We start from the raw sequence: 25,184 nt of genomic DNA, 5'->3' as shown, positions 1-25,184 counted from the left end.
CAGTCCAACAATCATGACTCCTCCTTTATCTTCTCATGTTTTTATTCTTGGATTTATGGAAGGAGGAGAGAAAAAAGGAGAGAAACAGGCACATAAAAGCAGACTTGCGTCACATTTTTTACAGCTTCGGAGGAAAGAGCTGAACTTGGTGTGACTGTTATCAGTCTGCTGATTGACACAAGTCCTGACAATTAGACAATTTCTCAGACATCAGCAGAGAAGATATGTCTGCCATAACTTTTTTTGGCACTTTTGGTTTTCCTGGTTATCCCTGAGGGTAAGTCTTTGTGCAATATATTTAAAATAAAAGAGAATAGCTTGGAATTTTACATTTAATATATGCAATCTGTGTTACATTGAGCATCTTCTGCAATACCTCTCACAATCTCAGGTATCAGCTTCAGTGATCAAGGATTGAATCGATGTCAATGCATAACCAAGGAAAGGAGATTCATTGGACGATTAATAGGAACTGTGCAGGTGATCCAGCCCAGTTCCCACTGCAAAGAAATGGAGCTCATGTGAGACAACTCTTTATAGTTTATCTCCTATTGTCAGGAAAGCTTCAGAATGTGTCTGTTCTGTTATAACCTGTCTTTGACTCTGCAGTGCCACTCTTAAAAATGATGGGAGAAGGATTTGTCTGGACCCTAAAGTTCCATGGGTCAAAAAAACATTTGAGAGACAGCAGGCACAGTAAGTTCATCTTCACTATGATTTTTGCGATTGATAGATTATGAAGAGACCTTATTCAAACGAGAGTAATATATATTGTTAAGGTTAAGGGTCTGCAGTTGACAGCAATGCAATGCACAGAGGCATGTCTGTATTCACAGGGAATCTAACAACCACATTTATTGCAGTTTAAGGCAGTAATATAAAAAGCCATTCCTAAAGTATTCAGTTAGAGATAAGGGTGTTTTCATGTGCAGGAAGCTGCTACATTTTGTCTGAATTGGCCATATGAGCAGGGCAAACCAGTACAAACCCAGAGGCAGCTGCTGCTGTCCAGGCAATCAAAAGAAAATGTAATTACCAAAAAATTGATCTAATTTAAAAAAGAAAAACAAGCATAAATTGAGATTTAAGGCAACAAGTATCTTAATTCAAGCCACAGTATTGAATTTAAATTGTGTATTAAAAGTCTTGTTGCTATTTCCTTCTTCAAATCGTTTGTCTTTATGATCAGGTGTCATCTAAATAGTCGTTGTCTATCAATTTACCATATTCAGGATGTTTGATAGTGAAGTGACACTGCCTACATTTAAACATTTGTATTTTTTTTCTCTGTAGGCACCTTGAAAAATAACCTTTTTAGATGTGACTCAGAGAGAAGAAGCTTTGCAACACACATTTTCAGCAACACTGAAGCTCAGAGTGGTAGCATGGATGGCAGAGGTGGAGCACAAGGAGCTTGTTCTGCTTGATGAGAAAGATTTATTTGGCAACTGATGAGTGAGTCAAGAGGGTTTGTTCAAATCACCCAACAAACTTTAAATCTTACAAGTGCCTGCAAAAAATGATGGCAGGGTAAAAGCAACTTGTATTCAAAGCTAAATGTATTACACATAATTTTTTTTTACTTTAGAAGGTGTTGTCTGTTGGAGTTGTTACAGTTGGAAGAAGGTTAGGAGATTTGTTTAAAAAATGTATTGACAATGCTCAATAAAATAATCACATAATGTCTTAATAACATGTACTGTATGCAAATGTATCTGAAATATTCCATTGTACAAATCTGGTCTTCTTTCTCGGTTCTTGTCTTCTGAGATTATTTTAAGAGTTCAATGTTTCTACTGAACACTGCTCTGTTCTCTATATTTTAAAGACATGTGTAAGTGTTCTTTTCTCATTCTTCTGCAAAGTTTTTTGAGAGGTATTGTTGTTATTTGTCGAGGGGAAACACAATAAATTGACTTAAAAGCACAGTTTGTCTTTAAAGTACTCTGTGTATATTTCTTTAGGACAGCGTGCATCGCCACAGGGAGTTCTCAGTGGAAGAACATTGCCACCTATTGGACAAATATGCACACCAGCAGGACTACAACTAGCTCTCCTATCACTGACTTCATATTGTTTTAGTCCAGCATGCCCCTAATTTAAATACACTTTCAATGTGTAATGTCTCAGAAACATCTGGTTTCTGTCCCTTAAAGTGATTAGAACAACAGTCAACAGCAACAGCAGTATAATATTGCTGTTACTTTCCCAGCAATCAACAATGCAATCTGGGACTTCAGGAATGAAGGCAACAAAATTCAATGGGTATTCTTGCTTTTCTGGGGTCATTACTCAAATCAGTACTGGTGCCTTTCGCAAAGTCTATCATGTAAAGGTCAAATTATATTTTGTTTCTTTGAGAAACTTAGCTTAATTTAACCTTTACTAAGAAGCAGTTCCCTTTTATATTGATGTCTAAGACTAAATACTTTATTGGCAAATCATTGAAACTTTGCTCTGAGCTGTAAAATATGTATTTATCAACTGCAGAGATATTGCTGTATGTGGGAAAATGTAAAACAGAATAAGGAAATTATTTGGATTGATAATACCAGTAAAAGCAATGAACTCTTGAAAACTGTTTAAGACACTGGGTCCAAAAGGGAAGTTATTTCCTGTCTGTCTATCTCCACCTATTTAGGCAGTGATATAAACTTACATAGAGTAAGACAAAGAGACAAAGGAAAAGAGGAAATGAAAATGCATTAAGATGCAAGCTGGTGTGGAATTGGGAAATGATTCAAAATGTTTTGAAATCCAGGGGTCAAAGCACTTCCGTCTCCGCATCATCCTTTTATTAATCCCATGTCTGTCTCATCTGGCACTAACTCTCCAGCCACTCCCACCCGTCCTCCATTCACTGTAGTTTTCCCACCATTTACTTGACACACGTGACCATCAACACACCTGATCCCTTTCATCAGTTAAGCTGGAATTAATTCCAGCTCATCCTTATGATACCAGCCAGACAACATGATGTTTCGTCACAGCTGGGTGTTGATCACCAAATAAGGCAGACCTATGTTGTTGTCAAAATACATGTTCAACAGAAAACATTTTAAGGACTTCAAAACCGGGTCAGGAGACACAAACAGTGAAGAAAAGTCAGGCATTTAAAACAAAGGTGTAGATGCCTCGCCTGTGGTCATGAGCTTTGAGTATGAAAGTGTAAGTCGTCAGATATGATGCCTCAATGTTGAAGCAGACACATATCACTGCAGGGGGAAACATACCAGTTTGCCAACTGTAAATGTTTCCTTCAGGATTTTTTAAATTTGTAACACAATTTTTTAGAGGTTAAACATTTTTCATTATTTCCTATGCCTGTCATCAATCATTTCTGATTAATCATAGCATTTGAACCATTACAAATGATTGATGACAGTCTCTATATCTTCCTATATAATGCAAATTGTGCGAAGAATGCATTTCAGTTTTTCAATTATTTCTGTATACTTTTTTATAAAGTCTAAATCTAAGAGATATAACATCATATATTGTATTAAAATACTCTGATTTTCCTAAAGCGCACTGAGTAGCAGTGTAAACATAATATGTAAAGTAGCTATGAAAATGGGAGAGTAGGCTACATCATTCTGTTGGTTTAAACCAACAGAATATATCAAGGGTTAAAGTGCTCATGTCTCAGCAGGGTGCAGAAAAACTCGTCCATGCATTTATCTTTAGAAGACTAGACTACTGTAACGGGGTCTTTACAGGACTCCCTAAAAAGTCCATCAGACGGCTGCAGCTCATACAGAATGCTGCTACTCGAGTCCTAACAAGGACCAAGAAAGTACACCACATCACTCCAGTTCTTGGATCTCTACACTGGCTTCCTGTCTGTCAGAGAATATACTTTACAATCCTGCTGATGGTTTATAAAGCACTGAATGGTTTAGGCCCAAAATACATTGCTGATCTGCTACTACTTTATGAACCACCTCGACCTCTGAGGTCATCAGGTACTGGTCTGCTTTCAGTCCAGGTAGAGTCAGAATGAAACATGGTGAAGCCGTGTTTAGTCGTTATGCACCACATATCTGGAACACACTCCCTGAAAGCTGTAGGTCCGCTCCAACTCTCACCTCTTTTAAATCAAAGATTGATACTTTTTTATTTATCACTGCCTTCCTATCTTAGCTTATTTTAACTCACTGTAAATTAAAAAGGTTAATGTAATTTTTAATATATTTCTAATTTTCCTTTTCTTTTCTGTTTTATTATATTTGTCATTTTAATTGTGCTCTTTTATGCCTGTCTAAATGTTTCCAATGCTTCTAATGTTTTAATGTAAAGCACATTGAATTGCCTGCGTGTATGAAATGCGCTATACAAATAAAGCTGCCTTGCCTTGCCTTAAACTGGGAATAACATAGCCGTGTTTTTCAATAAGCTTTGTATGAAACGTATGAGTCATAAAAACATTGGGGGCACTTGGACGACAAAGATTGTATTGGGAAAGACACTCACTGTATTGTTTGTTGGGCTAGACTGGATGCAGATGTGAGAGGTAAGATGGGAATGAGGACAAAAGCGCCACCCACTTTCCTCAGCATCAGGTCAGCATAAAAACATATAGGCCTATATTACATGATGGGTTTAAAGTGGTTAACAACAATGTTAACAGCAGTCCATGCTCATGAGGTAAACGCCCACTTTTGGAAGCGGAAAACGGACCAGCTCTCTGGTCGTTTCCAGTGTCTGTAATCTGGAAGCTCCTGAACTCCATTATGATGATACATCTGCATTGATCAAGGGTTGTTATGGACCCTGGAAGGAAGCAGTGAGAAAAAGGTCGCTATCGTAGACATGTAAAAACAAGTAGAAAGATCTGGACCTCTCCCATGTGTTGATGCATCTCACAATGGCAAGCTCTTGAAAGGGTAAGGCTTTTTGTATTTGATGGCTGCGATGCTTTCCTGTGCTGGATGAGATGGCATGCTAACACCAGCAGGCTAAGTTACGCAGGAGCAGGCTAACAGTCTTTGCAAACGTTCACCTTATTTTGCGGAGGAAAAAAACACGATCAATAACGTAAATGCCAAACATCATGTTACTGAAATGACAGCGTTATTTTCACTATGAATATTTTGCTGCGAGTCGTTTTCCTGCTAAATTGACCCATGCTTGCATATCATAGCAGCATCTGTCCACAGTAGCAAAGATAATGTGTCTGTTTGTGCATTTAAAACTCATGTTTGCATGTTTAACTGTGTTGTTGTGTAACAGCAGCGGCTTCCTGTTGCACTTACTGCGCCTGCGTGTGTGACTGACTGTTTCCAGGTACCCCTCCCGTCACGGTGCTCTCCAGCCGGTGTCTCTGCTACCATGGAGGTGGGCATCCTCCCGGTGGAGCTGTGGAGGGTTATCTTAGCCTACCTGCCTCTCCCTGACCTGGGCCGCTGCTGCCAAGTGTGCCGTGCCTGGCGGGAGCTCGTCATCTCTTTAGATAACACCCGCTGGAGACAACTGTGCCTTGGCTGCCCAGAGTGCCGACATCCCAACTGGCCCAGTCAGCCTCATCTGGAGCCTCCATCCTGGAGAGAGGCGCTGAAGCAGCATGCGCTGGCTACCCGGACCTGGACTCAGAACGGGCCAGAACCTCAGTCCTCTGCCTGTCTCCTCTTCTTCCGCCGCCGGAAAGACCGCAGGGTTTGGCATGTGGGGCCAGGGTGTGAGTTTGAGACACTGCGAGGTGCCCTTGGAATGGTGGGACCATATGACCGTGTGGTTCTCCATCCAGGAGTTTATGAGGAGCAGGCTGAAGTGGTGCTGAAGGTTCCTGTGGAGCTGGTTGGACTGGGACGATTGGGGGAGGTTGCCCTTCTGGTGTGTGTGGAGCAGCAGTGCCCTACAGCCAGGCTGTGTAACCTGGTGTTCATGCCACCCTGGTTTTCTACTGTGGTCTACAAGGTAAAGATAAGCTTGTTATGACACTTTTTAATTCAGCACTATTCAGTAGTGAGTTTCTGACCAAGAAATTTGATTGGAAGAGCATTTCATGAGTGCGTATGTAGAGTAACAGTCTTTGATTATATTACTTCAGCTGTACCTGGAATCACACCAACCACCAAAACAACTGTCAGAGTTTTTTTAAGTTTTTAAAGGGAACCATGAATAAAGTGCATGACAGAAAGGAGGTGGTGTGGTATAAACATGGGCCAAGTAGTAAAAGTGCAGGTTTGTGTCGCTTGGCAAGCTGCATTGGTGGACTTCAATGTATGATTAAATAAACAAAAAGTAACAATTTATTGTTGTCTATAACTGTTTACTTTGTGCCCCATTTTCAGCTGCTTCATGAAACAGTATATGGCTTGTAATATGAACTGAGTCAGGACATCTGTCATTATCTAAAGATTTGCAGCCCTGACAATATTCAGTCAAACAGCACTCCTGCTTGTGCAAAAATGCTTAAATACGTTATTAACAGTTGAAATTAAAGTCTACAGTATCTTAAATTCAGATCTAACTACACTTGTTTTTTTCTCTTGCACATCTTTTCTTGATTAATTGTGTCTCCTTGCTTTGCTGTAGACATCATGGGGCCATGTCCAACTCGACAACTGCAACTTTGAAGGGGCTCAGTTACAAATCCGTGGCCCAGGAACCTGCCAGGCTCGCTTCTGCTCCTTCTCACAAGGCAGCTCTGCCCACTTGCTGGGTGTTGTCCTCAGTTTGTTTGACAGCTGTGACTTCTCTGGTAGTGACACCGCTTCAGTGACCGTTGAAGGTCCTCCAGTTTCAGAAAGGAACTGGGCTTGTAAACACTTAGCTGCCCTGGCTAGGACGTTCCCATCTTGTAGCGTGTCTGGGAGTTACAATTGCCCTCAATTTGCCGGTTCCACTGGTGGGCATAAGAAAGTTGGAGCTAATGCCAAAAAGGAGTCTGTAAGTCCAGAAGACTTTCAGAGGAGGACTGGGGTAGGCCCAGCATGTCAGGGCACAGTCATTGAAGATTGCTGGAGTGATGGTGAACACAGTGAGGGAGAGGAAGAGAAACAAGATGGGGGAGAAACTATCAACACAAAAAACCTATGGAAATTGGATTACAAACTCCCATGTGACCATCATGGCCTTTCCCATTTGCTTAAACCTCAGCTGGATGGCTCTCTGCCACTGGCCTCCTCCCCAGATCCTCCATCTGCAACCCCTGAACCTCTCACCCTTCAGCAGGAATTAGACAGGGACCCAGTGGCTCAGATGTTGGCAGCATCCACTCTTGGCTGTATCCTCAGACGCTGCCTCTTCAGGGAAGGGAAGGGTGGTGTGCATTTGTCTAATTACGGACGAGCTCGTCTGGAGGGGAATGTTTTCCGTGGGTTGAACTATGCTGTGCGCTGCATCCAGAACTCCACGGTAAATAAAATCTCATTTATATTTTTTAGAATAATGAATGTCACTTCTAATTATCTTAAAGCAGCATGCATTTTTAAGAGCTGTATCAAGTGAAGGAAGAATACCAGATGATGAGTAATTAATCACCAGTTGCTTATTCAAAGAGATACCTGACCTGCCTCTGTTTCTTTCTCCCCTATTTTAGATAGTGATGCTGAGAAACGAAGTGTGTGAGTGCCGTGCCTCAGGTGTGTTCCTGCGCCTCTCTGCTCAGGGCCTCATTGCAGAAAACAACATTCACTCAAATGGCGAGGCAGGACTTGACATCCGAAAAGGAGCCAACCCCATTATCTTGGTATGGCTGCTGTCCATTGAAGCCAAATGTACTAAAAAGATCTCACAGTTAGTTGTAACGTCATGAAACTTTAATGAGACACAATTAAAGTAATGGTGTACAGAGCTAGTTCTCTCAGTCTGTCTTCTGTCCTTCATTCCTCAGTGCAACAGAATACACAGCGGTTTGCGTTCAGGGGTTGTTGTCCTTGGCAATGGGAAAGGTGCGATTCGGAGCAACCAGATCTTCAGCAACAAGGAAGCAGGCGTTTATATTCTCTTCAGTGGGAATCCTGTGGTCAGGTAGGCAGGACTGTACAAACTTGGTCAAGAAAGTGAAGTACCTACTTTCCTCAATTTTACTCACTGTTTTCATGTAGCATATAGAGGTTTTTAACTAAGAGCGAATCATGGGATTTGAGCTGTTTTTTTAATGCATCATGTTGATGCTGTCTTTGAAACCATCACTGCAACAGGCTGTTCAGACTTTTTTAAGGGGAACAGTTCCTTCACTGCAAACCACAGTGAGTTTGACTGCTGTTGTGCAGTGGTTAATTTTTTCTGCAGCACATAACCAAGCACTTTATCATTGAGGTGTGATATAAGCAATGCTGTGTAGTGTTGTAATACCTGATTTTAAGGGTTCAGCTGGGAAGTATAAATACATCAACCCAGCCAAGTGTTTCTGCACAGAGACCAAGCCTGTTCAGTTTGTGTCCCTGTTTTACTTTATTCTCTGTTTGCTTTCTCTCCTTAGTGGGAATCACATTTTCCAGGGCCAAGCAGCAGGGATCGCTGTAAACGAGAATGGAAGAGGGATGATTACAGGTGTGTGTCTACATCTGTCCCACCTCCTCTAACACGGTGCACATCAGCATCTGAATTATGTTCTTGATTTCCCCCATATTTGAAGTACCATTTATGGAAAATAAAAGCACCATCTAGTGTTTTATCATTTTTTACAATTAAAAAAAAAATCATTTTTCAGAAAATGTGATAAAAGAGAACCAGTGGGGAGGAGTGGACATCCGACGAGGAGGTGACCCCATCTTGAGGAACAACTACATTTGTTATGGATATTCAGATGGTGTTGTGGTGGGAGAGAGAGGCCGCGGACTTATTGAGGGAAATCATGTCTACTGTAAGCACTTTCAGTCTGACAGTAATAGCGTCAAATATTTCTCTTGACATAAAAAACTCATCTTTGATCCCATCTTTCAGGTAACAAAGGCTGTGGTGTGTGGGTCATGTCATCCAGTCTTCCACAGCTCCTTGGAAACTACATTACCCATAACTGCATGTACGGATTGGCAGTGTTCTGCAGGAAGGACCCAGAGAACATCGAGGCTAGGGAGGGGAACTGGCCAGCGCAGGAGAGGATCGGTGGAGACGAAGGCAGTGGGGAGAGGAGGGGGGCGGAGGGAGAAGGGAGAGAAGGGCAGGAGAACTTGAATGAAGAGGGGGAACTGTTTGCATGGGAGAGTGATCTGGACAGTGAGGATGAGCGACACTCTGCCCGTCGTTCCATCAGTGTGGCCCTCGTGGAAAGCAACTGCATAAATTACAACGGAGGTAATAAATAAACCATATAGTTTCAAGTACAAAAAGTCTCTCTCTCTTTGTCTCTAATGTTTTCTGTATCATCCCTCCTTAGCAGTTGGTCTGTACGTGAAGAGCAGTGAACCCCTCAATGTTTTTGCTAACCTGGTGAACAGTAACCGTGGCACTGGAATTGCTGTGCTGCAGAGCAGTCAGCTTACCCGGCTGGTCACAAACTGCATTCTTGAAAATGGTCGAGGAGGGGTGACTGTGGAGAAAGACTGCAGGGTGGAGCTTCGTGGTAACGGCATCTATAAAAACAGTGGCCATGGAGTCAGTTTCAGTGGTAACGGGCAGGTTTTGGAGAACGATGTGATTGGAAACAGTTCTTATGGGATCCAGGTCTCTGGCAGCGCTGACATTAAGGTGAGACTGACTGTGATACAAGCAAAGATTGCTTACTGAACATGTATAATATAATATAATATAATACAATATAATATCAGCACATCTCCTATGTTTATTGTACTGGTTTCTTTTTTCCCCTCTTTAGGTTTTGCGCAACCGTGTTCAACCGGCACAAGGCTGTGGCATTGCTGTGCTGGGGCTTGTAAAAGGGAATGTCCATGACAATCTACTGTTCCAGGGCCACCCTAAAAACAATAAAGCGCTGCTACACATGGATCCTGGCAATGAGGGCTGTGTGCTGCGCAACAACAGTGTCCTAAGGCATAATAACAGGTAACTAGGCAACTGAAAGTAAGTGCTAGATTCAAAGACCACCAGGAGTTTTATGGTCTTTGTCGCCCGTTTCCCTCTGCTGTTCTTACACTTAAAGCAGATGTCATATCCATTTATCTTGATGAAATACATTTAATGAAAAAATGAAGACAAACTTAATGAGGTCACCTGTAAATGATGAACTGTTCACCAAAATTAGCCTGGATGGATTTGTAGCTTACCTCAGTTGATATCCTGTGCACTGCTCAGCACCAAAAGCCTGGGTGAGCAACTGGCCAGTGAACACTTAGTGGTGCCTGCAGCAGCCAAGAAGTCAAGCATCATCTGTCCTGACTTTAAAAGATCAGTGACAGAGCTAGGAGAGTGAATATTTGACATGCATGGTCGCTCAGTGGCCAGAAAAATTACAGTAGCACCTCTCCTAATATGATTTACATTTAATTAATATCGCTTTGTCTTTTTCTTTTTTTCAGCTGTACATCCGCTCCTCCCTGGGTTTTGGAAAACCCTCCCCCTCGTCCACTGGCCAGTTCCCCCTCTGGTCTCGCCTCATCGCAATATCCTTCACGACTTGGGATTTCCATGACGACCAGGATCAGTGCCACAGTAGAAAGTGGTTGCCACAGTGGCAGCATGTTCTGTACCATCCTGTGAACTCTGGCCAGCCCATAGAAGTCAATTTTACAAGAAGCTACTTTTGAACTGGGATATATTAAACATTTTGAGCACTCTAATCGTCTTCAGAGAAGACCCTGCAAAGTGATTCCCTCCCAGTTAGGTGGAGTTGCTGTCCCAAGATGGAAGAGGAAGAATAACCACTGAAGGGTCGCACAAGTCATCTTTTGTAATCTTATCATGTAATTCCTGTGCATCCATACAGTGAAGTGAAGCTGGAGAAAAACATGTTCTGGCAGCATCCCCTTTTTACATTCCCATACTAAAGCTTTAACTCAATCATGTCCTTTTTCATGCAGATTTCATATTCATATACAACTGCTGTAAACTTTGTTGGTTTTGTAAGTCTGCTTCTGAGACTCCTTGGATAGGAAGTGCACATTTATAAATACTAACAGGAGTCTAAGGCTTCAGAGATGCCAGCTCCAACCATGATACAAAGTAAAGCTGTGCCTTGTTTGACTTTTTGATCAATCAATGATTGTAGCTAGAAGAGGATTGTTACAGTGTGAGGTGTTTATGCAAAATAAGCCAAATGGAAACTTCTGCCTCTTGCACAGAGCAACCATTTCCTGCTGAGTCTGTGTTTTTGTGTCACGTCCATCATGTTGTTTTAACAGGATGCGCTTGAGCCTTTTTGGACATAAGGAGGGAGAACTTTAATATCATTCACAACTATTTTCACATGCCAGGCGGGGGCGTGTAACCACATAGACTCACCTGGTTACAAGCAGCTAGAGAAGGATTTTCAGTGTGCAATATGTGCTGTCTACAAATGTGCCTACACGCTTTGACCGTCAACGCTAGATGTTTTCTCTCATCTAGAGTTTGTTTACAACCCCATTTCTCTGCTTTTTTGTATCTTCCACAGTAAGCATTATGTAAAATATTAATGTATAATTAAAAACATCACCACTTTATTTGTCTACAAAATGCTTTAATAAACAATTCTTATTTGTTGTATTTCCACCACTGAGCCTGGCCTTATCTTTATCTTCATCTCATTTTCTTGCGTTTCCGTGTCTCAACGAACTTATCCTGTTTGACCAGAGGTACAACCAGGAAGGCCTGTCTGTTTTCCTCACTCTGCCCAGCGTCATCCCCCTTCCCCCGGGCATGCCTTGACAGCGTCAGACCCATCGACTTTGCTATATCAATCATCCTGTGGAACAACACGAAGGATTAGTTACTATATGCAGGCATAGCTCCTCTAATAGAACTCTTGATAAGTGTTCATCATTTTATTAATAATAATTTTATTTATAGAGCACTTTCATCCAAAGTGCTTGGGGACAGCCAGAAGACCAGTCCCCTGTGCAGGCATATGTCAGTTTATCTGGTCCAATGAGTACGATGGTTCACTACCATTTACTATGTAGGTTTCCAGCAGCATCTTAAAGTCTGCTCTAGCCTGAACAAGAAGTCAATGAATGGGCCAGCACTGGAGTAACATGATCATATTTACATGTTCCAGTCAGAGAAAAAATTTCCCTTCCTCTTGCTTAAAGTGAATGACAGGTGTACTTTTGGGTGCTATTCTGTGCTTGTGTGACCCTGCCCTTAGCCTTTCCTCTTACCTGGCCTCAGTGATTCCCAGGTCACGGTGCAGTAATGTGAGGTCAGCAGTCATATGACCCATATGAAGCAGCAGGGCAAGAGAGAAAGCTGCTAGTTTGACCCGCATTGATGAAGACACCATGTTCTGGACCCTATGGGCAAACAGGTAGAGTTAAAAAAAACAAAACATTTATATCCTTACATGCAAGCCAAAGAAGAGAAAGTATAGAAACAATAAAATCAGTGCACAGATACATTGATAACAACTTTTTTTTTCCAAATTTGATTTCTGCAAATGTGTCTGCAAAACACTTTTAGACAATTGACTGCTATAGATATTTCACATTGTGAAGGAAATTTACATCATCACCATCATACCTTCCATTTTTGAAAGACTCCACTGTGAATGTTCTGAGCAGTTTGTTCTGAACGATGCGAGGGCAGCCTTCCTCCTGGCCAACTGTGCATATAGATATAAAAAGCTATAAGCATGTTTGTGTGAGCAACTTTGACTGGTGTATTGTAAAGACAGAGGCCATTACTCACACTTGCGGTTGATGCTTCTTTGGTGTGCCAGATTGAGGAGCATAGAGAGATAAAAGGCACAGCGCACTGTTTTATCTCTGGCTTCACTCGCAGACGGCAGGTTCCCCAGGAACTTCAAAACACTCAGGCACCTCAAGAAAAAGTACAAACAAAGATCTAAAAGGGCACAAAATGTAGCTTCAAAAAGTATCTTAGCAAGAGTAAGTATTTTTTCAGCATACCCTCCTTCTTCTCTCATCTTCAGCAGCTCCTCTGAGGTAAGTGCTGCCATCTTGGAACCAGCCTCTTCTAAAGCTTCAAACTCTACTGGACTCAGGACTGCATATATTGATTAAGGAGAGTGACTGTAACACACTGTCGCAGCTTTGAACTCAAACCACACCATCTGTTCTAACATTTGGAGTTCCTTTAATCCCTTATTGGCACACACTTGATAAAAGATACGGTCATCAAATGGGTAGACGTCCTCAGGTTCGTCAGCACCTGCATTGCAGGGAGGTAAGTGGAGTGCTAGGTCTTCCTGTGACTCAGCAAGTTCTTGTTGTAAAACTGAGGGGAGCAAGATGAGAACAAGTTTGAAAAATAAGACATAAAATCAGAAGTTGTGTCAAGGGTCAGTTATTACTGACCAATCATTAATATAGATCTTATTATTTTGCTATATCTAGACAGTGTGCCTTACCTTCCAGGCCTTTCTGTTCAATCACACTAGTGGCAGCTTTAGCCACAGCTTGATGCAGTGTATCACTGCCCACCTGATTTAGCCTGCGAGAGCTTAGGGCTCTCTTCTGTTTATTGGTGCCAAACGCCTCAATTAAAGAGTCAACCTGAAGAGAAATTGTGGCATAAGATTATGTCATTCAAGTTTATTATTACTTGAGCCTTTTGGTTTTTCATAAGATAGGATGGAACATCATGCTACCTTGTCTCTGTAAGTCTGAGTCATGTCCTGGGCAGTAGCAGTCACCGTCTCCTCTCCTGATAGAAAACAATGTTGATACATGTTAAAATTTCCAAACCGCATTTTTAAGTAAACCATACAACATTTTTGTTGAAGATATTATTTTGTTTTGATCGTTACAAGCAACTTCTATTCAGAACACTCCTCACAGGTAGCCATAAGACATTACTGTTATATTTAGCTTTCTAGTAATACATTCTTGATGTTTTCCTTTTACCTGGTATAACAGGTTGCATGTTGAACAGCTGAGCACTGTGCACTTCCATCTGCATAGTCTGCTTGTTCAAAACTCCTACATAATATCTAAAGAGATAGCAAACAGTAAATTATATAAATCATTCTCTTCTCAGAGCAGTGATTACCACATTCACAAGATCTCTCAATATGCTTAAAGAACCTACTTGCAAAGGTTGTTGCATTTCATGGATCCTGTTCGAAAATTATTTCCAACATACGACAGTCTCTCTGTCTCAGCAACCTATTCAGAGGAAAACATGACCCGTAATCTATAAGTATCATCAAAAGTAATTATCAAACCAGTAAGTTTGTCAACACATGCTAAACAAGTTATCTCAACATATTGTTTAGGAGATAGAAGACGTATTTTCTCTCTCACCACTATCCGTCTGCTGCTTTTCCTGGGGTTTCTATCATCAGTGTTTTTGTACATCGAGAAATCCAGTTTGTCTGCATTGTTGATGATTCCGTTAGTAAAGCGGACTGTAAAAAGTAGAAACACAATAAAATCTTGTTGATAGTAAAATTCAAATTCAAATTAGCCTTATTGGCATGAACAAAGAGATGTTATTGCCAAAGCACATACAATACACTATATACATTCACAACACACTACACTCACCATATATACATTAATCACACACCATATTCATTACATATTATATTCATCACATACATATCAACCATATATTACATATATTACATATTCTATACGCATTAATGTATGATTACCCATACAGCATATCTCAATGTCCTCACCCGTTGCGGCACGCTCACAAAACCCCCACCCAAAATCAAACACCATGGGATGGTTCGTCCCTCAGGCTGTGACAGACAGACAAATTTAGCAGCTAGAGGAGCTGCTGACCCTTCCCCCAGGAGAACTGACAGTTTCTCTTCTGGGGTTAATGTTGGGAAGTTTGGTACCATTTTAGTAATGTCCCTGTAGTGGGCATCTCTTAGAAAAGAGAACTTGCTGCAGTAGAGGAGGAAGTGCATCTCTGTCTCTATCTCCCCTGTAGAGCAGTGAGCACATAGACGCTCCTCTCTGGGCAGCCATGTCTGTCTGTGTCTCCCCGTCTCTATAGCCAGCTGGTGGTCACTCAGCCTGTATTTGGTCAGGATACGTCTTTGTTTTGTATCTCTGACGCTGTACAGATATTCAGATAGTTTATAATCCCGGTTTAGGGTCAAATAACAATTCATTCTACTTTGGGTCTTTGTTTGGTTTCTCCAGTGTTCTAAATACAGATCTTTGGAGTGCTTCGTGATGAGTTTAATTTGGTTGTGTTTTGGATCAGTGCTGACTGAAGTCTGGCTGTATCTAGTGTCTGTGTCATAATAACACAATAAACACATTGAGAGTAGATTTACAAAAGAAACTTGTGCAGACAACATTGCAAGCAGACATATAACAACATTGAACGTCATTTATAAATAACATTAAAAAACAGAGTAAAATATTGAATACATATAGGATTAAACTTTAAATCTCTTGATTAGTTGGTCTTGTTGATAGATAGCAGTCTATGAGAAGCACCCACGTGGGTGGTTTAAATAGCTGATAAAAATGGAAAGCAAATGCATGACCACATTTTAACTTGCAAGATCTTACGTGGAATTTTGTTCTAAATAATTGGTAAGAAAAGTAATAAGTATGGTTACCAATAACAGCTTTATCGGAATCGTTTTCCTCTCCACAACACACCAACGAACAGGAGGCAGCCATTGCTGTTGTCATGAATATACAAGTGACGCAAGAGGACTCACTCACTGGTACTTCCGACTTCGCTGAACGCTGAAGGACGACGTGCAAAACACGGATTATGACATTCAATAAGTACGGAAGAGGATTAGGGCCACTGAAAAAAAAAACAATTAAGGTCAAAAAATGTTTTTTAATTATTATTCTGAGATTAAAGTCAGAATCCTGACTTTTTTCTCAGAATTCTGAGATCAAAGTCAGAATTCTGACTTTTTTCTCAGAATTCTGATTTTCATCTCAGAAGTCAGATTTCTGAGAATAAAGTCAGAATTCCGACGTTGATCTCAGAATTCTGACTTTAATGTCAGAATTATTTTTTCTCAGAATATTTTTTTTTTTCAGTGGCCCTAATCCTCTTCCGTAAATAATGAAACCGTATATACATAAAATATCCAAGTCTCCAATGACAACGGAAGATAATACAATATTTCCTTAAATGAGTTTATCAAGAGGGACGCTGGATGAGTTTCGACCATAGGTTTCGACATGGGAATGAATTAGTACCAGGGCATTCTCTTGACACCTTGTTCTATCTTCGGGTCCACCAGCTCTGAGGCTGCAGCAGCGACAGTCTGTGGTTAAAGTTTATATTGCAGCCTTTTACCCATTTTATACAGTCTATGCTTTTACCTCGTCCAGGTCATGGGCACGAATTGACGCACAGCGCCACCCTGTGAGTCTGGTTAGTATTACCCCGTCTGAGTAGTATAAATAACTAGAAACCATAACCACAGCATGTTAAACACCGATTGGGATTGAAAGTTATCAGTATGTATCTGAATTGTTACAGGACACTTTACATGACCGTGTGTGAGAGTCACAGACGGACGTGTCCAGCTGCTTGAGACAAACATCCACCGTGAGTGACCTCACATCACAGCAGCTTCCGCCCCCACAGCCAAACCATCACACGCGTGTGAATGATCAGGTAGTGTGGACCGCAGGGGATGAGGGACGTAGCAGCAGAAATGTCTGTAAGCTGAAGGCTAAATTTGGTATAAAACCTTCGACGTAGACTCGCGGTCCAGCCAGGTGACTGAATGCTAGCTGCTATATCCCTTTTGGCTAACTTAGCTAATCAGACAGTTTTCTGGTTAGTAGCCAGCTAACTTTAGCCTTGTCAGTTTCTGGCCAAGGCCCCGTTTCTACCTCTACTTTGCCTACGATTCTGGAAAGTTCAAGGTAATATTACACATCAATGGGTCTCCCGATCCAACATTATGACGTGTTTTTTGCTATTTAAAGATAGTTACATCAGCTGACTGGTCCTGTTTGAGCCAATCTTAAATAGCCAGCTGATTGTCTATTATCTCTTTAACTTCACGCTATTGCGATGAAAAGTACGCCCTCTGCTCTTGTAACGCTATTTACTGTGTTAATGCAAGGACCACACTAAAGCCTGAAGCATAATAGCCAGCTGGAATAGCTTCAATGCAAGTTATTTTTCAGTTTTTGACGTATCAGTGGAGATGGGAAAAGTGTAATTCTGCTCTCGCATTTGTCCCAAGTTTTGTTGTTCTTCCACAGTCCCTTACCCATACGACAACTTTTTGGGGGGTTGTGGGGGATATTGTTCAAATAACATTGGAAACTCATCGCACCCTGGTCACATTTTTTTTTAACTGATGCCATCAGGCAGGAGGTATAGGTTCATGAAAAGTAGGACAAAAGGACTGTTCTACACCACAGCCATCACTGCACTGAACGCTGCTAAAACATAAATTCAGTACTGTGATATCTTGCCTAAGGGAATTGTGCAATGAATGTCCAATGTAGATGTTAGGGATGCACCAATCCTACTTTTTAGGTCCCGATACCGATATCGATACCTGGGCTTTGGTATCTGTTGATACCAATACTAGCCATTCGATGCCTGTATTGATTTAACAAACTCTATTCCATGGTGTGAGGATAGAATCCTGTTTTGGCAACTTCAGGCTTTTCTGACTTGATGGTGAACTGTACCTGGGTTCCAAGTGCTGAACCGCAGGGTGGAATCCCTTCATTTCAAGGATCCGGAAGAGTTAAATCCAATAACCTTTTTCACACTTTGAATCCATTAATAAAAGTTTTTTTCCTTCTTTGCAGTAGGCTACAACTGACATAAACTTCTTCGTGTGTAGAAGAAGAAGAACTCATAGAACTGAGAAGAATAGATCTGCCATATGGATTGGCACTATATATTGGCCCTTTGTCACCGATATCCGATCTAGCTTTTTGAGTCCGATCTAGCCGATATCCGATACCAGGATCGGATCGGTGCATCCCTAGTAGATGTATGTGTGGGTTTGTCTGTCTTGTAGGTTTCTGTGTTTTCTTAGCACTTATTTGTTTTATATATATTATCTATTGCACTGAAAAAAGATTGCACTTAATTTCGTTGTACTTCTGACAATGACAATAAAGATATTCTATTCTATAAACACCTGAAACAAAACCAGCTCACAGATCTATTTGATCTTTTGTTAAATCTCACTCCAAAGTCTCTCCCTTGCCCACAACTATTCCTCTCTTTCACAAGTTGTAGGCCTATGTTATACTCTCACAGTTGCAGTTATTATTTTAATAATTAGTCAATTTGTTTCTTAGTTGCAGGATTTTATATGAAAATAGTAGAAAAAAGCTCATCACCTCTATGCCTTCAAATTTGAGACGTTAAAAGTGAATATATCTATTGACTAAATGCTGCTGTTTAAAACATCAAACATTTTCCACTCACCTGTTCAACATTTACCTTCTTTTGTCTTCAGCACCATGGATTTTCCAGGCCACTTTGAGCAGATCTTCCAGCAGCTCAACTACCAGCGTGTCCATGGGCAGCTGTGCGATTGTGTCATTGTGGTGGGCAGCCGACACTTCAAGGCCCATCGCTCGGTGCTGGCAGCCTGCAGCACCCACTTCAGAGCCCTGTTTACTGTTGCAGAGGGAGATGCTAGCATGAACATGATCCAGCTGGACAGTGAGGTTAGGACCTTGATAATTTTGCATAAAAGAGAAGAGGATGATGTAATTTCATTATGGGTGTAAAGATACAAAAGTATTTGATTTAGTTTAGTTCTGTTCTCGTCTTTGAAGTCTCTGGTTTACTAATGCAGAATAATGCAGAGGCCAAAAGTAACATCCGCGCCAAATGCAGGTGGTTTTCTGTTTGTGCGTGTACATTTCAGAGTGCTATTTATCTCATAACAAGCAAATATGTATATTAAAACACAGGTGCAACTTAAATACGAATGTGGTAAAAAAATTAAAAAAAATCAGTTCACGTTAAGTTAAGCATTTCAATCCATTTTGATTTAAATTATCATGATTTTGGCTTACAGGTCATGAAAATCAGAGATCCAGTATTTTAAAATTATTGGGACAGTTTTTAAAATCAATCAAATAAAGTATTTAAAATACAGAAGTGTCCAACTTCTGAAAAGTATGTTTACATATACACTCTATAATACCAGTATGAATACGTGTACCTTTACAATCCTACATTGCTTTTATGTTTGTTGGTGTGAGTCTGTGATAATGGTGGTTACAAGAAGAGGGAACTAAGAGGAGAGGGACTTTTCATCCATCCCTCCATCCATTTTCTTCCGCTTCTCCTGGGGCGGGTCGCGGAGGTAGCAGTCCAAGCAAATAGACCCAGACATCCCTCTCCCCAGCAACATGTTCCAGCTCCTCCTGGGGAATCCCGAGGTGATCCCAGATCAGACGGGCGATATAATCCTTCCACCGAGGTCTGGGTCAACCGCGGGGCCTTCTCCCAGTTGGACGTGCCCGGACGTACACCTCTAAAGGGAGGTGTCAGGGAGGCATCCTTATCAGATGCCCCGAACCTCCTCAGCTGGCTCCTTTCGACGCGAAGGAGCAGCAGCTCGACTCCGAGCTCCCTCCGGATGTCCAACCTCCTGACCCTATCTCTAAGGCTGAGCCCAGCCACCCTTTGGAGGAAACTAATTTCAGCCGCTTGTATCTGCGATCTTATCTTTCAGTCATGACCCACAGTTCATGACCATAGGTGAGGGTTGGAATGTAGACTGACTGATAAATTGAGAGCTTTGCCTTCCGGCCCAGCTCCCTCTTCACCACACTGGTCCGGTACAATGCCCGCATCACTGCTGACGCTGCCCCAATCTGCCTGTCGATCTCACTTCAACTATAGGTAAATGGTATTGGTATAAAAGTTTTCAGATATGATCAATCTTACTCTTTTTCTCCTGCAGGTTGTGACTGCTGAAGCTTTTGCTGCTCTGGTGGACATGATGTACACTTCCACACTAATGCTTGGGGAGAGCAATGTCATGGATATCCTCCTTGCTGCCTCACATCTACACCTCAACAATGTAGTCAAGGCCTGCAAGCACTACCTGACCACACGCACCCTGCCCATGTCTCCCTCCTCAGAGAGACCCATCCATCACCATGCTCAGCAGGAGCAGCAGAGGCACAGACAGCAGCAGCAAGTAGCAGATTTGCCAGTGAATTCTTCTCTAGCAGTTAATGCAAACCTCACTGCAAATGCTGCCACATCAAAGATGCAGCGCACCTTCCTCCTGCAGCAGCTAGGGCTCAGCTTGGTTAGCTCAGCTTTAGGTGGGATGGAGGAGGACGTTGGTGGAAATGTAGTGGGAAGTAGAGTTGAACAGAGAGCCTCCTTCCCTATCCGACGCTTTCACAAACGCAAGCCCTCACTGTCCCTTGGCCTGTCAGAGGAGAGACCCAGGCAGAGGCAGCGCCCCTCAGCCCCTAATCTGGGGCTGTTAGCAGAAGGGGGAGGGAATGCAGACCGAGTGGATGGAGAGCTCCTCTCCCCTGATTCCCACAAGTTGGGGGTTGACTCAAAAAAAGATGGCGTTATTACCGGCCTTGTTGGAGTAGTGGCCCAAGATGATCCTCAGATGCCCAGCCAGTCAGACAGCGGACACTGTGAGGGGGAGAACTTGGCGAGACTGCAGGGAGGAGTGCGCAAAGAGGAGGACATGGAAGACCAGGACCATCAAGACAACGGATCGGGGGTTAAGATCAAATCTGGGACAGAGGAGGATGAAGAACAGGAACAGAAGGTGTGGCTTGATTTTGTCGTTTTGATTTTACTTGGACTCAAGGAGTTAAAGGTCCAATTTAGATTGTCTGACTTGTTGTAAAGTTCCATATTTCAATTTGTAGTTGGCAGCTGTCTAACGTTGTCACTGCTTTGAAGCTTGAGCCCACTGTGAGTTTACACTCTTCTTAAATCACTCTTTTTGATGGTGAAGAGGTTGTGGTTTTTGAGTGAGGCCGAAATTCACAAAAGCATTTACACCTGAAACTAAAGCTGCTGTAGTTTTGTTTCCACTTTGCAGTCTTGCAGTTTGACCTTTTGAAAATTCCTGATCTATTCTGGCCTCAGATGAAATTCCTATTTTTCTTTCCACAGGTGGTGGTTAAACGGGAGCCTCTAAGTTCACCTGAGCCAACGGATGAGGTCAGCGACGTGACATCGCAGGCTGAAGGCAGCGACCCAGCTGAGCCTGGAGGCCAGGAGGAAGAGGAGGAGAAGGCAGAGCTGAGTCCAGAGAGCAGTGACCGAAGCTTCACCTCCGAGCCCCAACCCAGCTCTGATTCCCTGCTGCAGCCCAGCCCCCAGCTTCTCCTCAAGAGCAGTTTGGGAGGAAGCAGTGGAGGTAGAGGAAGCTTTGGGTGTACTGACGGACTGGGCGGCAAACCGGGTTTCAGTATCTCTAGCTTTCTCAGCCCTAAGGATTTTGGAAGTGGCAGTGTAGGGATGATTTCTGGAGAGGATGAACTCCCCAACACAACCACTGTTGATGCAGTAGCACATCACTTCCTGCTCAGACAGGAAGCTGCTGGACCATCTGGCTCTGCTTCCTCCTCTATTCTGCAGTCAGGTCCACTTGGTGCTGACAGTCACAACAACTTTGGAAACAACACACAAGCTGATTCTCTATTCCTCCGCCCCCTGCATGATGGTTTAGGGAACCCCAGAGCAAGTGGAGGAGTAGATCCCTTCAGTTTGGACTTTCAGCGGTCAAGTCTGGGGCTTCACTCCTTTGGGCGACCAACGAGAGGGGCTGGAGGAGCAAGTTCTGCTGCTATCGGTTTCCCAGGTTACAGGCGTATTGCTCCAAAAGGGAACGCTGGCATGGGAGGAGATGAAGGAATAAACGGTGTCCTCCAGGATGCTGCCTCCTCCTCCTCAAGCTTTGCAAACCCTATGCTCCCAAACAAGAATGGTGGATATGACATGAACAGTGGCAGGCCCACTTCTCTCCCACCTCAGCTGACCCGGGCTTCAGCAGACGTTTTGTCCAAGTGCAAGAAGGCTCTATCAGAGCATAACGTCCTGGTGGTGGAAGGAGCTCGGAAATACGCCTGTAAAATCTGCTGCAAAACCTTCCTCACTCTGACTGACTGCAAGAAACACATCCGGGTCCACACAGGAGAGAAACCCTATGCCTGTCTCAAGTGCGGAAAGCGCTTCAGTCAGTCCTCACACCTGTATAAGCATTCCAAGACCACCTGCCTGCGCTGGCAGAACAGCAACATGTCTAATGGCCTGCTGTAGGAGCGAGGTCACCTGAATAGAGTGTTCAAACAAGATGAAACTATTAGAGATGTAAAACCCCCAAAATGTTAAGGCTTTTTTTTTTAAGCGGTGGGATCTGATCAGCTGATCTTTCCAAACAAACCGGTTTTGTTCACAGACCAAAGATGGAGATGGCAATGTAATCATGCTTTTGTTTTACAAGAAATCCAAATTTAGACAGTAGAAAGATATTAAGGATGCAGGACAAACAGAGCACCACATATTCTTCATAATGCACTACAGATTAATTATATGCTCTACTGCAGCAGACATGTAACAGTATTTTCCACCTATGTTAATACATGTGGCCCATGGACTTCGTATAAAAAGACTATGGCTCTAGTCTAACCAGAGCTGCCACACTGTTGGCAATCTAAAGTTTCTAGAAGGTCTCAGATGGGCCCTCTTAGGTGAGCTTTGGACCTGTTGAGTTGTGTCTGTTTTGCTTTTGTGGTACGATAACAGGCATATTTAGCTCAGTAGAAGGCAGCTGTGCAACACTAGCATTAAAAACAAATATCATGTAAAATAGTTTACTTATAAGTAGATTTTTCATTGCACATTTGTACAACATGTAGCATTATCTCACATCAGACTGTTGAATCATTTGAACTGAACATATTGACTGTGCCTTGTTTTGTGCAATGGAAGCAGTCATATAGACTGAGAGCTAACAGATTCTGAATCACTTATGGCCCCCAGATAGTTCATTATCACTCCTGTGAATATTTTAAGTTACAGGTCTCATGGTTGTGTTCTCCATACTTTTTTAGTGGAATTTGAATCGGCTTCAGTCATGTGAGGCAGACTCAGGCAGTGCTAAAAACTGACATTTTTTTAACAAGCTCAGCTGAAAGGAAAGATTAAAAAAAAAAAAACAAGTGCCATGTTTTTGGCCCTGTTGTTGGTATGCAGGGAACATATCATTTAAAGGATTTGTGATATGACCTGTAAAATAAATCTTAAGTGATCCAGCTTGAGATGATCGACATTTTGAACAGGGCAGATGCTCCTGTAAAATAATTAGTTCAACTGCCCAACCAATTCCATTGTGACTGATCTAAGGTTTTATGTTGAAAAGTTGCCTTTGAATGACCATCATTGGAAGTGTAGTTGAGCTAAGTTTAAATCCAAACCAGATAAATCATGTTGTACTGATGTGGACTACTTGTATTCCATTTATTCAGTGCTATAGTTTGTGCAATGACAAGTTTTGTAGAAACTTCCACTTGCTCTGATCAACCTCCTGCCCCAATTTGCACTTTCAGACAGAGCTACTAACCCTAGAATAAGTTGCATTGTTTGAAAAAAAACAACGATATCATTGTATTTGAATTAGGGAATCAATCTGCAGTCATTTAAACCTTTACATAAAAATATGAGATGTAAGTGGACTTCATTATGTGTTACGATGTGCAGAACTTGGAGTTTGTTGTGTTTTTTTTAATCTGAATTTGACTGAAGTGCACTAAGTGATTTTCCCTCCATGTTCTGACTTGGAATGGCAGCAAAAAGTCAACCAGGAGCCACCGTCCTTGGCTTCCCTGGCTTCTGGAGTGTACAGATTCAGTCATTTCTTCAAAAAGCAACACTTTTACAGCTCTGTTCACAGGCAGAGCTGAAAAAGTTACACACTTGTGGTCAGTTCCTTACCTTTCTCTAGTAAAATAGACAAAACACCTCACAAGGAATTCAGTATTTGTATAAGTTTGATAATGTTCCTGATATCAGTGCTTTATAAATGAATCTTTATACATCCAATGTTGTATATGTTACAAAATCACTTGGACAAATCATTCTTTTTAACTAAAACGTTAACTGGGACATCTAACTATGTAAAAGAAGTTGCTGCATTGCAATTTTTCAACTCAACCAGCTCTCAAGGGTCCTTGTTTGAAAGCTAAGGGTTGTGGCATTTTTCTAACAGGTGATCTGTTAACACATAATATCCCACAGTTTGTGAAATGAAAAAAAAATACTGTGGGTCAGAGTTGTCAGTAAGAGCAGCTTCATTGCTTTGGGCAATGGTTAGTTGGAATCAGTGTTTATGCAGTTGTTGTATAGTTCTGTTTTAGTGAACCAAGATGAAAAAATTATACTTTAAGTACGTGTTTGCCTTTTTGTAGACTTCTCTGCTTGCTGTGTTGTGTCACCCACACTGTCAATAAGAAACACATGGTCATTGCTTTAATTTCTTGTTGGCCCCTTATTGTACTGTAGAGTCATTACACTGTCAGCCTGTACAATGTCAGTGTGTTTCAATTCAAACACATTTTTATGGTCAACCTTGACTTGTGAGTTCAGAAGAAAAAGATACCTTGTAAACATAAGCTAATTCATGGTTTACCCTGTTTGTCTTGACAGTATGGAATCAAAAGTGAAGTCTTTAAAGCTTGGCCACTGAATAAATGACACTAATAAGTAAATATAAATTCTAATCATGCAGTTTTATCCTTGGTGAAAAGAGGGTATGTCAGATATTCTCTTCATGACCGTAGTTTTTTAAGCTAATGAGAGATATAGTCCTCTAAAATGACTTGTCTCACACATTAGCCTGAAAAGGATTATTATGGTGCTGTTTTTAAAAGCCGTTATGCATTAACAGTTAATGTGAATTTCTGAAAAATGCACTGACTGTGTTACCCCTGTATAAATATGCCGAAATGTAAGAATATCTAAAAGGCCTAAATTCATTTTTTAACTCACTGCCTTATGCCCCAGAACTTGAAAAGCTGGGCTTTTATCGATAATGATGCCAAATCTGAAGTAACTGTGTGTCTGTTTTTGTGTGTACCTAACATAGTGTGACCATTGGAAGACTAAATGTTTGTCTCTTTGCTGGTAAAGGCTATGAAGATTGTATAGTATGTTCAGTTGTTGTAAAAACTGAATTAAAAAAAGACAATGAAATACAT

The 25,184-nt window shown here is 41.7% G+C and overlaps 4 protein-coding genes and 1 long non-coding RNA gene across 10 annotated transcripts; 3 read left to right on the top strand and 2 right to left on the bottom strand.

Annotated features, from left to right (window-relative positions):
- Nucleotides 1–249: 249 nt before the first annotated feature.
- Nucleotides 250–1,884, top strand: LOC117816261 (interleukin-8-like; the record flags this gene model as incomplete). Its single annotated transcript, XM_034688450.1, has 4 exons — nucleotides 250–277; nucleotides 392–521; nucleotides 610–696; nucleotides 1,294–1,884. Coding segments are annotated over 4 exons (261 nt in total), but the record flags the coding sequence as incomplete, so codon positions are not given.
- A 2,659-nt stretch (nucleotides 1,885–4,543) lies between these two features.
- On the top strand, nucleotides 4,544–11,589 carry fbxo10 (F-box protein 10). Of its 3 annotated transcripts, none has more exons than XM_034687225.1 (11): nucleotides 4,544–4,886; nucleotides 5,287–5,916; nucleotides 6,538–7,359; nucleotides 7,544–7,693; nucleotides 7,838–7,974; nucleotides 8,429–8,499; nucleotides 8,660–8,812; nucleotides 8,893–9,243; nucleotides 9,326–9,636; nucleotides 9,764–9,951; nucleotides 10,425–11,589. In XM_034687225.1, exons 2-11 carry the CDS (start codon nucleotides 5,332–5,334, stop codon nucleotides 10,603–10,605), a joined length of 2,949 nt encoding a protein of 982 aa, XP_034543116.1. In that variant the 5' UTR covers nucleotides 4,544–4,886; nucleotides 5,287–5,331; the 3' UTR covers nucleotides 10,606–11,589. The 3 variants fall into 3 exon arrangements, with proteins under 3 accessions (XP_034543116.1, XP_034543119.1, XP_034543117.1); XM_034687228.1 differs by having other exon boundaries at nucleotides 4,647–4,886; nucleotides 9,329–9,636; XM_034687226.1 differs by lacking the exon at nucleotides 4,544–4,886 and adding an exon at nucleotides 4,940–5,037.
- On the bottom strand, nucleotides 7,749–10,636 carry LOC117815485. Its single transcript, XR_004631829.1, has 2 exons — nucleotides 10,173–10,636; nucleotides 7,749–9,521 (listed from the first exon to the last, which is right to left on the bottom strand). It is a non-coding gene; the product is annotated as an uncharacterized LOC117815485 (long non-coding RNA).
- Nucleotides 11,543–15,725, bottom strand: polr1e (RNA polymerase I subunit E). The gene is made up of 12 exons (XM_034687233.1): nucleotides 15,593–15,725; nucleotides 14,307–14,410; nucleotides 14,092–14,168; nucleotides 13,908–13,993; nucleotides 13,652–13,707; nucleotides 13,412–13,556; nucleotides 13,174–13,278; nucleotides 12,951–13,047; nucleotides 12,730–12,860; nucleotides 12,562–12,643; nucleotides 12,204–12,335; nucleotides 11,543–11,788 (listed from the first exon to the last, which is right to left on the bottom strand). Exons 1-12 carry the CDS (start codon nucleotides 15,666–15,668, stop codon nucleotides 11,623–11,625), a joined length of 1,257 nt encoding a protein of 418 aa, XP_034543124.1. The 5' UTR covers nucleotides 15,669–15,725; the 3' UTR covers nucleotides 11,543–11,622.
- A 387-nt stretch (nucleotides 15,726–16,112) lies between these two features.
- On the top strand, nucleotides 16,113–25,183 carry LOC117815483 (zinc finger and BTB domain-containing protein 5). Of its 4 annotated transcripts, none has more exons than XM_034687229.1 (5): nucleotides 16,113–16,374; nucleotides 16,483–16,620; nucleotides 18,443–18,656; nucleotides 19,907–20,746; nucleotides 21,100–25,183. In XM_034687229.1, exons 2-5 carry the CDS (start codon nucleotides 16,613–16,615, stop codon nucleotides 22,246–22,248), a joined length of 2,211 nt encoding a protein of 736 aa, XP_034543120.1. In that variant the 5' UTR covers nucleotides 16,113–16,374; nucleotides 16,483–16,612; the 3' UTR covers nucleotides 22,249–25,183. The 4 variants fall into 4 exon arrangements, with proteins under 4 accessions (XP_034543120.1, XP_034543122.1, XP_034543123.1 ...); XM_034687231.1 differs by having other exon boundaries at nucleotides 16,114–16,374; nucleotides 16,483–16,874; XM_034687230.1 differs by having other exon boundaries at nucleotides 16,335–16,365.
- The last annotated feature ends 1 nt before the right edge of the window (nucleotide 25,184 follows it).

Source organism: Notolabrus celidotus, chromosome 7 (assembly GCF_009762535.1).
Source record: "Notolabrus celidotus isolate fNotCel1 chromosome 7, fNotCel1.pri, whole genome shotgun sequence".
Lineage (NCBI taxonomy): Eukaryota > Metazoa > Chordata > Actinopteri > Labriformes > Labridae > Notolabrus > Notolabrus celidotus.
Note: the sequence above shows the minus strand (reverse complement) of the source record. Positions and strands in the feature narration are given on the sequence as shown.

Bases quoted from the DNA above. Each gene is read 5' to 3' on its own strand.
- fbxo10 (XM_034687225.1), top strand. From the start codon at position 5,332: ATGGAGGTGGGCATCCTCCCGGTGGAGCTGTGGAGGGTTATCTTAGCC. The intron at 7,694-7,837 runs GTATGGCTGCTG...TTCATTCCTCAG, and splicing joins GAGCCAACCCCATTATCTTG to TGCAACAGAATACACAGCGG. The intron at 9,244-9,325 runs GTAATAAATAAA...ATCCCTCCTTAG, and splicing joins CTGCATAAATTACAACGGAG to CAGTTGGTCTGTACGTGAAG.
- polr1e (XM_034687233.1), bottom strand. From the start codon at position 15,668: ATGACAACAGCAATGGCTGCCTCCTGTTCGTTGGTGTGTTGTGGAGAG. The intron at 12,336-12,561 runs GTATGATGGTGA...GTTTGCCCATAG, and splicing joins GAGTCTTTCAAAAATGGAAG to GGTCCAGAACATGGTGTCTT. The intron at 11,789-12,203 runs GTAAGAGGAAAG...GTTGTTCCACAG, and splicing joins CTGGGAATCACTGAGGCCAG to GATGATTGATATAGCAAAGT.
- LOC117815483 (XM_034687229.1), top strand. The intron at 18,657-19,906 runs GTTAGGACCTTG...TTTCTCCTGCAG, and splicing joins TGATCCAGCTGGACAGTGAG to GTTGTGACTGCTGAAGCTTT. The intron at 20,747-21,099 runs GTGTGGCTTGAT...TTCTTTCCACAG, and splicing joins ATGAAGAACAGGAACAGAAG to GTGGTGGTTAAACGGGAGCC.